This window comes from Bemisia tabaci, chromosome 6, assembly GCF_918797505.1.
Source record: "Bemisia tabaci chromosome 6, PGI_BMITA_v3".
In the NCBI taxonomy this organism is placed as follows: Eukaryota; Metazoa; Arthropoda; class Insecta; order Hemiptera; family Aleyrodidae; genus Bemisia; species Bemisia tabaci.
In genome coordinates, this window is record NC_092798.1 from 46,796,857 (window position 1) to 46,811,112 (window position 14,256).

Consider the following 14,256-nt stretch of genomic DNA (forward strand, 5'->3'; position numbering starts at 1 on the left):
TCCACCGCGCGTCGGAGGGGCGGCGATTAGGTACTCACAAACTGTCCCAAATGTGAAATTTCGTCAGTCTTAGAATCGTGTTTTGATGCTTTCAGCTCGTAGTTTCTAAGGCCAATTTTAACGGAGATATTCGCCCTTCGAACACGTGTATGGCATTATCCATCGCAACATCTTGCAATTACTATAACTAAATTTCCTAGCTCATCCATAGAAGCATCTACAGGGCCGGATTTACCAATAGGCTACATAGACTATAGCCTAGGGCGCAACATTTTACGGGGCGCAACATTTTTGAGAATTTATTAAAAAACGTGACTTACTTATTAAAAAATGTCTACGTTGTGATTGACAAAGGTGTTTTTTTAAAGGTGAATTTGAAAATTTTCCGGACACTTAACATCCTCCTTCTGATCTGGAGGGAGGGGCGTCTGGGGGAGCCCCCCCCCCCCCCCACGAGGGCGCCTACTTTTAGGGGCGTCACCCTAAGTTTAGACTAGGGCGCTAAAAATGTAAATCCAGCCCTGAGCATCTGTCTGCATAAGAATACTAATGGCACATATGCTGTTTCTAAAATGAACCAAATACTGTATAGTTCTGTAGTTACAAAATGTAGTCAAATTAATGGTACTCAACCGAATTTCAGCTTATTTATTGTTTTTCGTTTGTTTAAATTTCCTACTAAAGTCTGACGCGTTTAAGAGTGCGACTGTAATTGACCTGAAGATGGATACAAATAGTCCGAAATGACCATCTTCACTTAATTCATCAAATTTCAGCATGATCGGGCAGAAAATAAAGTAAGTAACCTGCCACCATGCAACCCGATAAAGTACCCAAACATTTCAAAGTAATGATACATACATTTTCTCAGTTTCGGTACTCTATTTGGATTGCATTTTGCAAAAAGGAACCACTAGCATTGCAATGATGCTAAGATTGTGCAACTTCATCTTTTGCAATAAAATTGCGGAAATCGTGAAAAACTATGAAATTTAGATGGTAATTTTTGTCTTAAATTTACAGTTTTTAGCGAGTAAAATAGAAACTGAATGGAGAATCGGGTTTTTCCTCCAAGACAAAAGAAGTTGCACAATCTTAGCAACATTGCAATGCTAGTGGTTCCTTTTTGCAAAATGCAATCCATTTAAGACACGGACAGAACCGAGATGGAAGCCATGGTATATTGGTATATGCACCACCGCGGTTGATGACGTCATACTTTATGTTTTTGAAGGGCAATAGTTCCAATATTCGAGGCCGGCTTTGGGCTGATATCGTTGCTCTTCTGGCGTATGGACGTAACACTATTCTGTCGTGCTAAGGAAAAACGCCGTATGCACATTCGAGAGTTGCCAAATTTCCTTCGATAAAATGTTTATGTTTGAGGAAAGTTATGGATATTTTTCCTCTAAATTTTCAGAATCTGTAGGGTAAATTGCGAACAATATTATCTGAAAAATTGGGAGGAAAATAATTATAAGTTTACAAAAAAATTTGCGTTTTATCACAGGAAATTTGGCAACGCCTGAAGGTTTATGCGGCGTTTTTCCGTCGCAAGGCAGTATTCGGACCACATCGTGCAACTAGGAATATCTAGCCGATTGTAAATGCAACATAGGTGCTATTGGGTTCATGCAGGTAGGTGTTTTTATGTATGAGCTAGAAATTGTAGTTCCTTATAGCAAAATGCAGTCCATTTGTACCTATCTTGTTTGTCGTACTGCGTCAGCCGTACCTCTAGGTAAGCATGTATTTGCTCCGTAATCTAAAATGCCCCTTCAATCCGACGTGACGCAGCACATACTACCCAACCATGGATTGAAGGGCCGCAACTAATATCATGCAGTCTTATAGACCAAAAATTCCTATTAAATCTGAATTTTCGAATGATATTTTTTGAAGAAAGAAATGAGATGACAAATAACGAAGGCGAGAGTCTTTGTATATTCACATTTTATATTTACAAATATGTACATATTTTATACAGAACAATTCGACAATTAACAGTAATACTGTATCATTTACACAATTTGAGATAAATAATTCATCAGAGCAATTAAAATTTGAATCCGGAAGTAAGAATTATTGATTTGAATACAGGCATGATATTAATATGAAATGGAAAGGTATTTGAGTTCAGCACCCACATAAATACCCCGTATCCTCTCAGTTACATATTTTTTTTTTCTAAACTTTTGAATAGGAACTAAAAGTGCATTTTGTGAAATATCATATTTTCGTTTCTTATTGCTACTTTTAAAGTGCACACAAAATAAAGAATAAAAATATCACAGTTTTCCTTAAATATACGAGTACTTTGATTAACTTCAGATGAATCAAACTCTTAATTTTTCACATAAAAAAGTTGTCGAAAAACACAACAATTGATAAAAGTCAGGAGATCATTCCTGGCAAAACATGCAATATTTTTTTCCAGTTTAAATTTTAAATTTAGAAAAAGCAAAAAAAGAAAAAAAGAAAAAGAAAATAAGAATAAAAGCTAACAGCACCCTTAAATTACAGACAGCAAAATAAACATGAAATCTGTGCAATAACGACAAAATAGACGTACAAGAAGAGATACGTTTAAAGGAGCTTCATCAAGAAAAGCGCAAACTAACGATCGAAAAAGTGGAAAGATTTCAGCTGTGAACACCCAAATAATCCTTCAATTTTGACACCCCGCTTTGGGCCAAACACCAATTTTTTTATTGTGACGATAGTTATCAATGAAAATGCGTGAAAAATACACTTAGGTACTCATACACGCTGAATACACATCTGACCTCAGAAAAACCAACATCATATTTTCAGGAGTTAGAGGGAAGCTTGGAGTTTTGAAGAGGTATTTTTTAGGAAAACGAAACAGAACAACAAAGTTTTACTTTGACCCCAATATTGATTCTAAAGATATTCGTCTTTTGAAACACCCTGCATGTTCGAGTATGTCGACGATCGAAGTTCGAAACTACGTATCTTCATTATGGTGTTTCGAAATTTCACCCTCCATAGGAGCAGTGGCTGTTGGGAAAAGTTGTAAAAAAAACTCGTAAATCATAAAAGAGCTTAAGGTTTTCTTCAAAAGCACTTGAAAATTACGTAAAAAAAACTGTTGAAATATGCGTATCAGGAAACCCTTTGGAGGACTCTTTTTACATACAATTGAAGAACATTTTCAGTAAATTTTTTACGTAAATTTAAAGTAAAATTTATATATTTTTTTTTCAAAAACTTCCTGGGCAAAAACGAGGGAAAAAGTGGTGCACAGAAAAGTTTAAAGGAAAAGTTGAAGCCCATAAAAATTGAGGAAATAGTTTGTTGATTTTTGCGTAAACTTTACGTTTTCTTTTAATTACAATAACACTATTTTTTTATTTAAAAGCATTCCCCAAAAGAGTTTCCTAAAACGAGTATTTCATGGGTTTTTTTTACTCAAAATTTACGAACTCTTAAATTTTACAAGTTTTTTACATTTTATTCGACAACTTTCTGTAGAATTTTTTAAAGAGCTATGGCTACTGGGGCAGCTCCAATTTTATTGATTCGAAGAAGAACAAGCCAACTGGCTTGAAATTATACAAAATATTCTGCTACTGAAGAAAAAGAATGAGGGCAGTTTTCAATAAATTACGTAGACTAGTTTCAAACGAGGTACGACAGGAGGATCACAAGGTCGCAAACGGAGATTCGTGGTTTCGTGCTTCAGCCATCGATTTTCTGTCGTACCAAGGAAGAACGCCGTGCAAACATTCGAGAGTTGCCAAGTTTCTCCGAAGAAAACATGCATTTTTGAGGAAACGCATGCATATTTCTCCTTGAGATTTTTAGATATTTTAGATGAAATCGAGATCAAAATTGCATGTAAACTATGAGGAAAAATTTACACAATCTCCCATTTATTCCAGTTTTCATTGGAGAAAATATGGCAACGTCTAAAGGCTCATGCGGCGTTTTTCCTAAGCCCGGTTATTGGTGGATCCAGCAACTTCGCAACATTGTCTTTTCTCCATTACAACCTATGGAAATGTATCGATTCTTGGAGGGGCCAGGTGCTCTGACAAGAATCGATATTTAGATGGAGGAAAGCCGGTGTTGCCAAATTGCTGGATTCGCCTCTGAGCCCGGTAGAATTACCTTGAGTCCCTTTATACCGAGAGTTAAGACAACACCCCCTCATGGAGTCACAAACGAAAATAAATATTACACAAATTGAACGTTTTTCGTAATCGCTGATCGGCTCATTCTCAAATTCCTTTCTCCGTTCCTTCTCTCATTCCATTTGTTCCTTGTCAAACCCGTAATTCCTCGATCCATTCCAGATTATAATCTTTGCAATTGGTGAAAACGTAATCTTTATTCCCGTTCGTGACACTGTGGAGGCCTAAAATACGGTAACCAATCAGAAATGGATTCACATTGTCTTAACTCTCAGAATAAAGGGCAGAATATCTTTTCCGCACAAAGTACATTGACGGTAATTTTTCGATTATCGTTACCGCACAAAATCATTTTCGCACAAATCAGATCTCAAACATTTGGCAACATCGCAATCTTTCACTCATTTTTCTTAAATATGCCTCATATTTTTCTCGGCGTTGCCACATATACTACAGAAAATTATTCGTGCGAAAATGATTTTGTGCGGCAACGGTAATCGGAAAAATTACCACAAATGTACTTTGTGCGGAAAAGATAGTCAGCCGTATAAAGGGACTCTAGAATTACCTCCGGGCCTACACGATAGTCTCACTACCGGCGTGTTTGTGGAGGATCTTCTTCGTCCTAGGGTGAGTGTGCGTGTGTGCGTGGGCCTGGGGGTGGTAATACTGTATGGTCTGGTGACACTTGACGGGGGTCGTCTTGTACCTGGGCTCGAGCTTCTTCCAGAGGCGCCTCCAGACCTGGAGGGATCGCGGGGATGAGACCCAGGCGCTGACGACGACGCCGGTGACGAGGGACATGAAGATCCGGGTGAGGAAGACCCAGAGCTGGGGCCTCGGCTGGGCCCGCGGCGTGGCCGAAAGGACGGCCAGGAGCCACTCTTCCCGGAGCCAGAGCTCGTAGAGGTGCGAGAGGAGGACGCAGACGGCCGGCATCCCGCAGATGAGGCAGAATACCCCCACGTGGGCGTCCGGCGACACCCGGTCTTTCCCCGATTTCCCGGAGCAGGAGCGGTACTGCGTCAGGTAGCCCACCCCCAGGAAGGACATCCCCAGGATGAGGTAGACCAGCTGCGGCACCACCACCAACACCAGCAGCGCCTGCGAGCTCTGGTTCCCGATCGAGCAGATCCCTGTAACATGAAAGAAAAATATGTTTAAGAAAATTTCCACAAGGCAAAAATTTAGTTTACGATGATGGTTATTTAGATGACGTGAATGACAATACCATCATATGGACGTATTTCTATCAAACGGAACTAAGCGCCATCGGGGGAGGAAGGGAGAGGGGGGTTTAGTTCCGTTTGACAGAACGCGCTATCCGGGATTCTAAAATCCTCAAAAGGAACTCAATTTGGCGCTTAGTTCCGTTTAACAGAAATACGTCCATAGCATTGTGCTAGCATTATGTGTTCTGATAAAATAATAAAATCAGATTCGACGTAAAAAGAAATCAAATTGTCGGATCAAAAATACTGTGAAAAACGCAAAGTGGAGGAAGCTGAGGAAAAACGCCTTCAACTCGGAAGTTATACCACCACCGCAACGGGGAAGTTCGAATAGTTGCGTCACCTTCTTGCTAATACTACATGCTATTAGAGTTGAAGCTGATGATGATAGGACTTAGAATCAGTGACATGAGCAGCACTTGGCGATTGTCACAAGTCGGAAAAACAATTTGTGGCTTGAAAACGGTACGTCTTCTCATGAAAACGAGACCAACATGTAGGCAAAATTTTGTCAAAAAATTCAACAAGGTGGACGAATTTAAGCCTAGCAATGGGGTAAAACAATATGCACAGTCTTAGCAACACCCAATGTTGCTCACCAGCTTCAGAATCGGACGTATTTTTGCTAAATGGAACTATCTGCAAGTGGAAAGATGGCTTTTGCTCGTTGCCGTGCAACGAAGCCGTCTCCAATGTCGTTCTTGCTCGGCTTTAACTCATGAGCCCTGTCTACAACGCTCTTGTCCCATGTCCATGGCTCACGAGTCAGCGCTCAGTTCCTTTTGATTAAAAAATCCCTTGCTGTAAAATCCCGCTTTTCCACGTTCTCAAAAGGAACTATATCCACTTTTTCATTGTTTCTCATCTAACTTACCACGAGCACACCCCATCTTTTCACTTGCTTTTAGTTCCTTTTAGCATGAATACGTCTAATTTTCATTCTTACTTCTCAAATTCCAAGCTTTTTTCTCATTTGCCCAGGAATCTACAAGTACCTATCAAAGGAGCTTAGGATTCTAACACATACTAGTGACCCAATTCCAAAATCTATCAACATCATGATGCGTTGGATCCCAGCAAAGTTTACCATCTCACTCCAGCCGAGGAGAGGTGCTCGGGTGCGTATAGGGAGGAATCACGATGCGTTTAAGCCTAAGCACGCAGTGCCGCGCGATCCCACGGAAAGTCACCCGACCTCATTACGACCTTTTCACATGCCACCTATTCGCAGCGCTTGCTCAAATATTATAACGAGATGAATAGATTAGGGGCCGGGAGCCGTCAAACGGCCGGTAATTGAAACAACTGGAAACGGCCGATAAATAATACTGCGAAAACGACGGCTCTCTCTCTCTCTCTCTCTCTCTCGAAAAAACCAGGCGAGGGGGTGCGGAGACGCTGAATGGCCTTATTAATTACTCGATAGTAAGAAAGCCATGAATCGATCGGGAAATGGAAAACATTTAAATACAAAGAATCAGATGTAAGCGGGCGATAAGGGCGGGAGGGGGTGGCCCTGTCTTCGTGGCTAATACAATGGGGCGTATTTCTGCCGAACGGAACCATGTGCATTAACACATGAGCCCTGGGACCCATAAGAATATGTGCGTAGCAGGGCTCGCGTTATAATGCACACAGTTCCGTTTGATAGAAATACGTCCAATGATGAATACTAATGAGGGCGTTCGCTCTGTGCGAGTCCCAGTCGAAGACGCATGGGGCATGGAGCGCTGTTGCGCCGGGGCCGGCACATTGTTCGCCAGTGGTTGATGACACCGGTGACCGTGGCCGTGGTGACCAGCCTCCTTCGACCCGAGTGTTCTGCCTCTGCCTCCGACTGCAAGTCCGACTTGGATCCGATAGCGGCGATGAGATGCCCATGCCGGCCACGGCCGGCCGCCGCGGCCAGTTCAGGCCGCTCGGGCCTCTTTATCGCCGCCTCATCGGAAAACGCCCGGCCGAACCGCCGCAACCACCTTTGCCAATTTTCCCGCGGCCCCACTCAGGCCCCCCCCCCCCCCCCACCAATCCCTCCACTCGCTGGAGCTTTGCATGCAGTTTCCACTAGAGTGCCTGCATACGAGAAAGTACTGCCATCTCTGTGCCGCTCTCTTATAGGGATGCAATTTTTTCATGAAAAAGAAAATCTTGAAATCTCATGTGAAATATCTCGTGAAATTTCGGAAAAATATGAAAAATGTTGAAAAAGACATTTCGAAATTAAACGCAAAATCAAATGAATGGCGACTGGTTCTTGCTTTTCGGTGTTTTTTAGTGCGTGTTGCATACCCATAGTCCCTGAAAATATGTTTCGCATGTTTTATATTTTTTACAGCTCTGTGAAATTTTATGAAATATTTCACGAAAATTTTATTCATATTTTTCATTTCACCCGTGCATCTCTGCTGTCTGATTGGTTCATCAGTTTTAGGATATCATGGGGCTCGAAAGTTGCACCAATGTAAACAAACCCGACCCAGAGGAACACGTATTATCGGCTGAGAAATGATTGATAATCACACTCAAAGCTTAATTTTCGGCAGAAATATTCATCAAAGATCGATCCGAACTCAATTCCGAAGTTGGATGTTAAAAAAAAAATTCGATCACACCCATAAACACGTCTAGAACTTTGTCGTAATCTTGTTTGTTTACATTTGTCCAAAGTAGGAGTTGAGGGGCTGGGCGCTGGGGTTTGTCTACAATGGTCCAACTTTGGGGCTCCATGATAGCCGAGCAATCAGGGAGTGGCACACTTTTTCTGTATTAAAAGAATTGAGATGGAAATACTCTGTATACAGGTACTCTAGTTTCCACAAACTTTCGATTTCGACATAATTGCGGGCAGAAATGGAAAATTTCATGAAATTTATTCGCGTGAAAAACGTGTGAAATTTTATGAAATGTTATGAATCTTTTGGGAGTACATACAAGAGGCCAATATACGCCTAAAAAAAGTGATTCTCGATTTTGACATTTTTCAGCCCGAGCTTAAAGCATTCAAGTGTTGTAATTGGACCGCGTTTAGCAGAAAGGAACCAAACTTCATCAGCTATTGCCATATTTAATAGGGAAATTTAATTTTTTAATTGAACACGATTATGCGGATTTTGAAGAAAATTTCGATGAATTTTTTGCACAGTACGAAGCAATTTCCTTGAAATTTTCAAACAAATCAACACAAACATTCTATTGTAAAAAATTAAATTATCCACTTATATTCGGCAATAGAAGATGTGGCATGGTTCCTTTCTGTTGAAAGCGGTCCACTTTTTTTCATTTGCTTCAAAGGTTGGGTTGGGGCTAAATTTCTCTCTGAGCTCCCCCTTCTGCCCCCCTTCGTGTGCAGCACCAGTGGCGTAGCGTGCTTTGCTGTATATCGATCGATCTGTCATTTGAACCTATGGTAAAGAATCTATTATTAAGGTGTTCGCTGCGGACACCCCGTGTGTAGATCCTTTTCCATATAGGTTTAAATGGCATACGAATTGATGAATCGCAAAGCACGCCACGCCACTGTACAGCACTTCAGTTCAGTAGGGTAGCATAATACTGCCGCATTAACAGAAAGACCACCTGAAACGCTCTCTGGACTTCCATAGGTGTAATTAATAATTCTGATAAAAATTAACAAAGTTCAAATTTTGTGAAATTTATCGAAGCCTTTTGAAATTAAGTGAAATTTCACTTTCCATCTCTGCTTGCGGGTCTACTCACGGAGAGGCAAACTTTTGTCGCAAGAGCTGCGGACTGAGGAATCAGTGGCAGTTTTAAGACATAACAATCCGAGTGGCCATTGAGGGTGCTGTAGCAAAAGGTGCACCAAACGGGTTCCTCACCTTTATTTTGACCGCGTAGCAAAAAGAAACCAAGCAACATCAGCTATTGCCAAATTTAACTGGACAATCAATTTTTTTACAAGAGAACGTTTGTGCAGATTCCTATAAAAAGGTTAGAAAATTAGCTTCGTACTATACAGAAAATTCACTAAAATTTGCACAAAAATCCGCACAACCGTTTTTATGTAAGAAATGAAATTAAAAAATTAAATTTGACAATGGCTGGTGTGGCTTGGTTCGTTTCTGCTTAATGCGGTCCATTTGTCTTTTGCCCTTAAAGCTGTCTCTTATGAGCACACCATCTCGTAAAGGCGAGAAGTTCAACGCACGTCGCAGCATCGTTACGAGGGAGGAAAAGAAAAATAAAGCGCCTTCAATTTTTCTTTTATGCAACGCGGACATCCCTTGAGTTCGAATAGTTGCATCAAGGCGCTGACGGAATCTTCTTATCGCGTATCGGGTTTAAAACTTTGACCAAGCTGTTTGAGAGCGTGCTACTGACTCTTTGTTTTTAGTTTTGTTCGCGAATAATTTAATGTAATCAATAAATCCATAATTTGATCATTTTCATAACAGAAATTTGGTGTTCGATTGCAAAATCTAGATGTTTCTGTCAGTCAGTTTTCTTGTCCCCTTCCTTCGTCTTCTGGTAATATTGAAGTGAAATCCGCATTGTATTTCACCACAGTGGGCTGTTTATTACTCTATATAAAGCTGCTGTTCCCACTCACTCTGCCCCCCCTCGATAAAAATTGGCCGAAGCAATTTCCTTTAAAATTGGTACACGCTTAGCTATTGTAATGAGGAGTTGATTAAAATTATTCCCATTCAAATCCGCTGCCTCGGATGCCCGCAAGAGCGAAAAGTTATTTCTCCATATAGTATTACATTGGAGATACGCGGTTGTTTACGCGCATCGCGCCGAACAGGTTCAATCCTGTTGCGTGACGTCACTGCCTTATAGACGAAATATAAGGTTTTAGGAGGTATTTTTCAACGGATTTTCGTGGAAACTGGTAAGCGGGGGTATTTTTCGACGGGAATCTCGAATTTTTGGTCGGATTTTCAAAATCTCAAAATCCAAGATGGCGGCCGTGGCCTAAAATGCTAAGTCGGCTCCTGTTTGATTGATTTTCGTGAAACTCGGTATCCAGGGGTATTTTTCGACGAGAAACTCGAATTTTTGGTCAGATTTTCAAAATTTCAAAATCCAAGATGGCGGCCGTGGCCTAAAATGCTAAGTCGGCTCCTGTTATATCGATTTTCGTGAAACTCGGTATCCAGGGGTATTTTTCGACGAGAAACTCGAATTTTTGGTCAGATTTTCAAAATTTCCAAATCCAAGATGGCGGCCGTGGCCTAAAATGCTAAGTCGGCTCCTGTTTATCGATTTTCGTGAAACTCGGTATCCGGGTATTTTTCGACGAGAAACTCGAATTTTTGGTCAGATTTTCAAAATTTCCAAATCCAAGATGGCGGCCGTGGCCTAAAATGCTAAGTCGGCTCCTGTTATATCGATTTTCGTGAAACTCGGTATCCAGGGGTACTTTTCGACGGGAAACTCGAATTTTTGGTCAGATTTTCAAAATTTCAAAATCCAAGATGGCGGCCGTGGCCTAAAATGCTATATCGCTTCCTGATATCGATCGATTTTTGTGAAATTCGGTATTAGGGGTATATTTCGACGGGAAATTAGAATTTTAGGTCCGATTTTCAAAATTCAAAAATCCAAGATGGCGAACGTGGTCTAAATTGCTATCTTGGCTTCCGATCCATCGATTTTTGTGAAATTCGGTATTAGGAGGTGTATTTCGACGGGAAATTAGAATTTTAGGTCCGATTTTCAAAATTCAAAAATCAAGATGGCGAACGTGGTCTAAATTGCTATCTCGCTTCCGATCCATCGATTTTTGTGAAATTCGGTATTAGGAGGTGTATTTCGACGGAGAAACTCGAATTTTTGGTCAGATTTTCAACATTTCCAAATCCAAGATGGCGGCCCCGCACGAAAACGCGGTCCGGACTCCTAGAACATCAATTTCTGTAAAACTTGGTGAAAAAGAAGATTAAGACATAGATGTTGTCTCCTCATCAATGTTAAAAACTGTGCGGGGCGGTGGCGGCTCGCGGAGCGAGTCGCAAGTTCGTCGCGAAGCGTAGAACTGGGGTCCAGGGGCACTCCCCGGCTAGACGTGTCAGCTCGCAAAGCGAGCTAATCACGACTAGTTACTCTATATAAAGCTGCTGTTCCCACTCACTCTGCCCCCCCTAGATAAAAATTGGCCGAAGCGATTTCCTTTAAAATTGGTACACGCTTAGCTATTGTAATGAGGAGTTGATTAAAATTATTCCCATTCAAATCCGCTGCCTCGGATGCCCGCAAGAGCGAAAAGTTATTTCTCCATATAGTATTACATTGGAGATACGCGGTTGTTTACGCGCATCGCGCCGAACAGGTTCAATCCTGTTGCGTGACGTCACTGCCTTATAGACGAAATATAAGGTTTTAGGAGGTATTTTTCAACGGATTTTCGTGAAACTCGGAAACCGGGGGTACTTTTCGACGGGAAACTCGAATTTTTGGTCAGATTTTCAAAATTTCAAAATCCAAGATGGCGGCCGTGGCCTAAAATGCTAAGTCGGCTCCTGTTATATTGATTTTCGTGAAACTCGGTATCCAGGGGTATTTCTTGACGAGAAACTCGAATTTTTGGTCAGATTTTCAAAATTTCAAAATCCAAGATGGCGGCCGTGGCCTAAAATGCTAAGTCGGCTCCTGTTATATCGATTTTCGTGCAACTCGGTATCCAGGGGTATTTCTTGACGAGAAACTCGAATTTTTGGTCAGATTTTCAAAATTTCCAAATCCAAGATGGCGGCCGTGGCCTAAAATGCTAAGTCGGCTCCTTTTTTTTTTTTTTTTTTTTTTTTTTTTTTTTTTTTTATTAGTGTTAAGCGAACTTTCACAATGAAATTATACACTTTGTTTCTAAATTCAAATAAGTCGGCTCCTGTTATATCGATTTTCGTGAAACTCGGTATCCGGGGGTACTTTTCGACGGGAAACTCGAATTTTTGGTCAGATTTTCAAAATTTCAAAATCCAAGATGGCGGCCGTGGCCTAAAATGCTAAGTCGGCTCCTGTTATATCGATTTTCGTGAAACTCGGTATCCAGGGGTATTTTTCGACGAGAAACACGAATTTTTGGTCAGATTTTCAAAATTTCCAAATCCAAAAGATGGCGGCCGTGGCCTAAAATGCTAAGTCGGCTCCTGTTATATCGATTTTCGTGAAACTCGGTATCCAGGGGTATTTTTCGACGAGAAACTCGAATTTTTGGTTAGATTTTCAAAATCCAAGATGGCGGCCGTGGCCTAAAATGCTATATCGCTTCCTGATATCGATCGATTTTTATGAAATTCGGTATTAGGAGGTGTATTTCGACGAAATTCGAGAAACTCGAATTTTTGGTCAGATTTTCAACATTTCCAAATCCAAGATGGCGGCCCTGCACGAAAACGCGGTCCGGACTCCTAGAACATCAATTTCTGTAAAAATTGGTGAAATAGAATATTAAGACATAGATGTTGTCTGTCGCAAGTTCGTCGCGAAGCGTAGAACTGGGGTCCAGGGGCACTCCCCGGCTAGACGTGCCAGCTCGCAAAGCGAGCTAATCACGACTAGTTAAAAGGTATAAACACAACGATACACAAAGAAGACAATGAAAAAATACCTACAGCGCTCTCATTTGTTGAATCGGGCGGTTGTTCATGGACTAACAATATGGGTTCTCTCGTGGATTGCCGTTAGTCTATTACTTGACTCCTTCCCTTATTTGTCCATTGTAACCACCCGCCTCCACCAACAGGATCTCTCCGTTTTTTCTTTGTGTTCTTAGTCTATCGCTTTGTCTATTAATTTGGCAAATTCTCCATAAGGCTAAACATTACTCCACGATTCCTGCACAAGAGGACGTTTACCTACATTTTAACGCAGCGGAATTTTAATTCTCAAACTACATTTTTTTTTAAAGTTTTAGTGTTGCTCGTTTTCTGTCTGCAATTTTTAATGATTGCGAAGCTTTGCTCAACCATCAATAGGCTAGAGAGTCTTCCAATCGAGTGAGAGTGTCACTAAATTTTGATATATTCGCTACTTTCTTAACCTTGCGTTTAAGTCTCCTAAGTATGATGCGCTTAATTAGCAGGAAGAAGGTCTTTTTGAATTTAGGTTAAACAACCCTCCAATTAGACCACGTTGTGCATTAAGGAACTGCTAAGTCGAACTCATAAAAGCGTCTATCTGCATAGAGACATTAACAGCAATCACGTCGCATCTAAAATGAGCCAGAACAGAAATGGTAGTTCCTCAGTGCACAGTGTGGTCCAATTGGAAGATGGTCTAACCTAAAGAAAATAGTGTATTTTTTTCGGAAAATGCACTAAAAGACCTTTCTACTGCTAACCAAGTCTAATATACTTGGGAGACTTAAACGCAAATTAAGAGAGTAACAATCGCTCGGCTAGTATCGGCAATAAATTCCTTACGAATCTCGCTTGGAATATACTCTGGCCTGAATCTGCCCTCCCGTGGTTGAGTACAGCTTAGTAATCATTCGAAAATTTTGGTTCTTCACTTAAAATTGAGAGTGTTGGGTATTTCTAGATGAAATTTTTAATCCTTTCTCTTCTGATGACTCACGAAAATGATCAAAATATTGAGCATGATTTCGCACAGTCAATACCCTATAATTAATTGCATCGTTTTCAGTTGATCCGGCAACCTTTGAGTCGAGTTCTACTGTCCAATGCAAAAACGCCGTAACTCCATTTTGGACGTTTTTTAAAAAAAGTTCTCTTACAATGTTTTCCAATACAAAAACCAACGAGCATTCGTCATCTAGAATTCTTGAATACCTTTAGCATACCACTGAGAGCTCAAACTTTTTTTTTTTTTTTTTTTTTTTTTTTTTTTTTTTTTTTTTTTTTTGGTAAGAGAACAGAATGTGTGAAAGAAAAATGCAAACT

General features: G+C 40.8%; 1 protein-coding gene across 1 annotated transcript in view; it reads right to left on the reverse strand.

Moving 5' to 3' along the window:
* Positions 1-791: 791 nt before the first annotated feature.
* Positions 792-14,256, reverse strand: part of LOC109030198 (frizzled-4) — a gene marked incomplete at its 5' end in the record, with an annotated part of 47,596 nt that continues 34,131 nt past the window's right edge. Inside the window, one exon of the mRNA XM_019041035.2 lies at positions 792-5,293. Coding sequence (XP_018896580.2) covers positions 4,734-5,293 — 560 coding nt within the window. The remainder of the gene's footprint in view (positions 5,294-14,256) is intronic.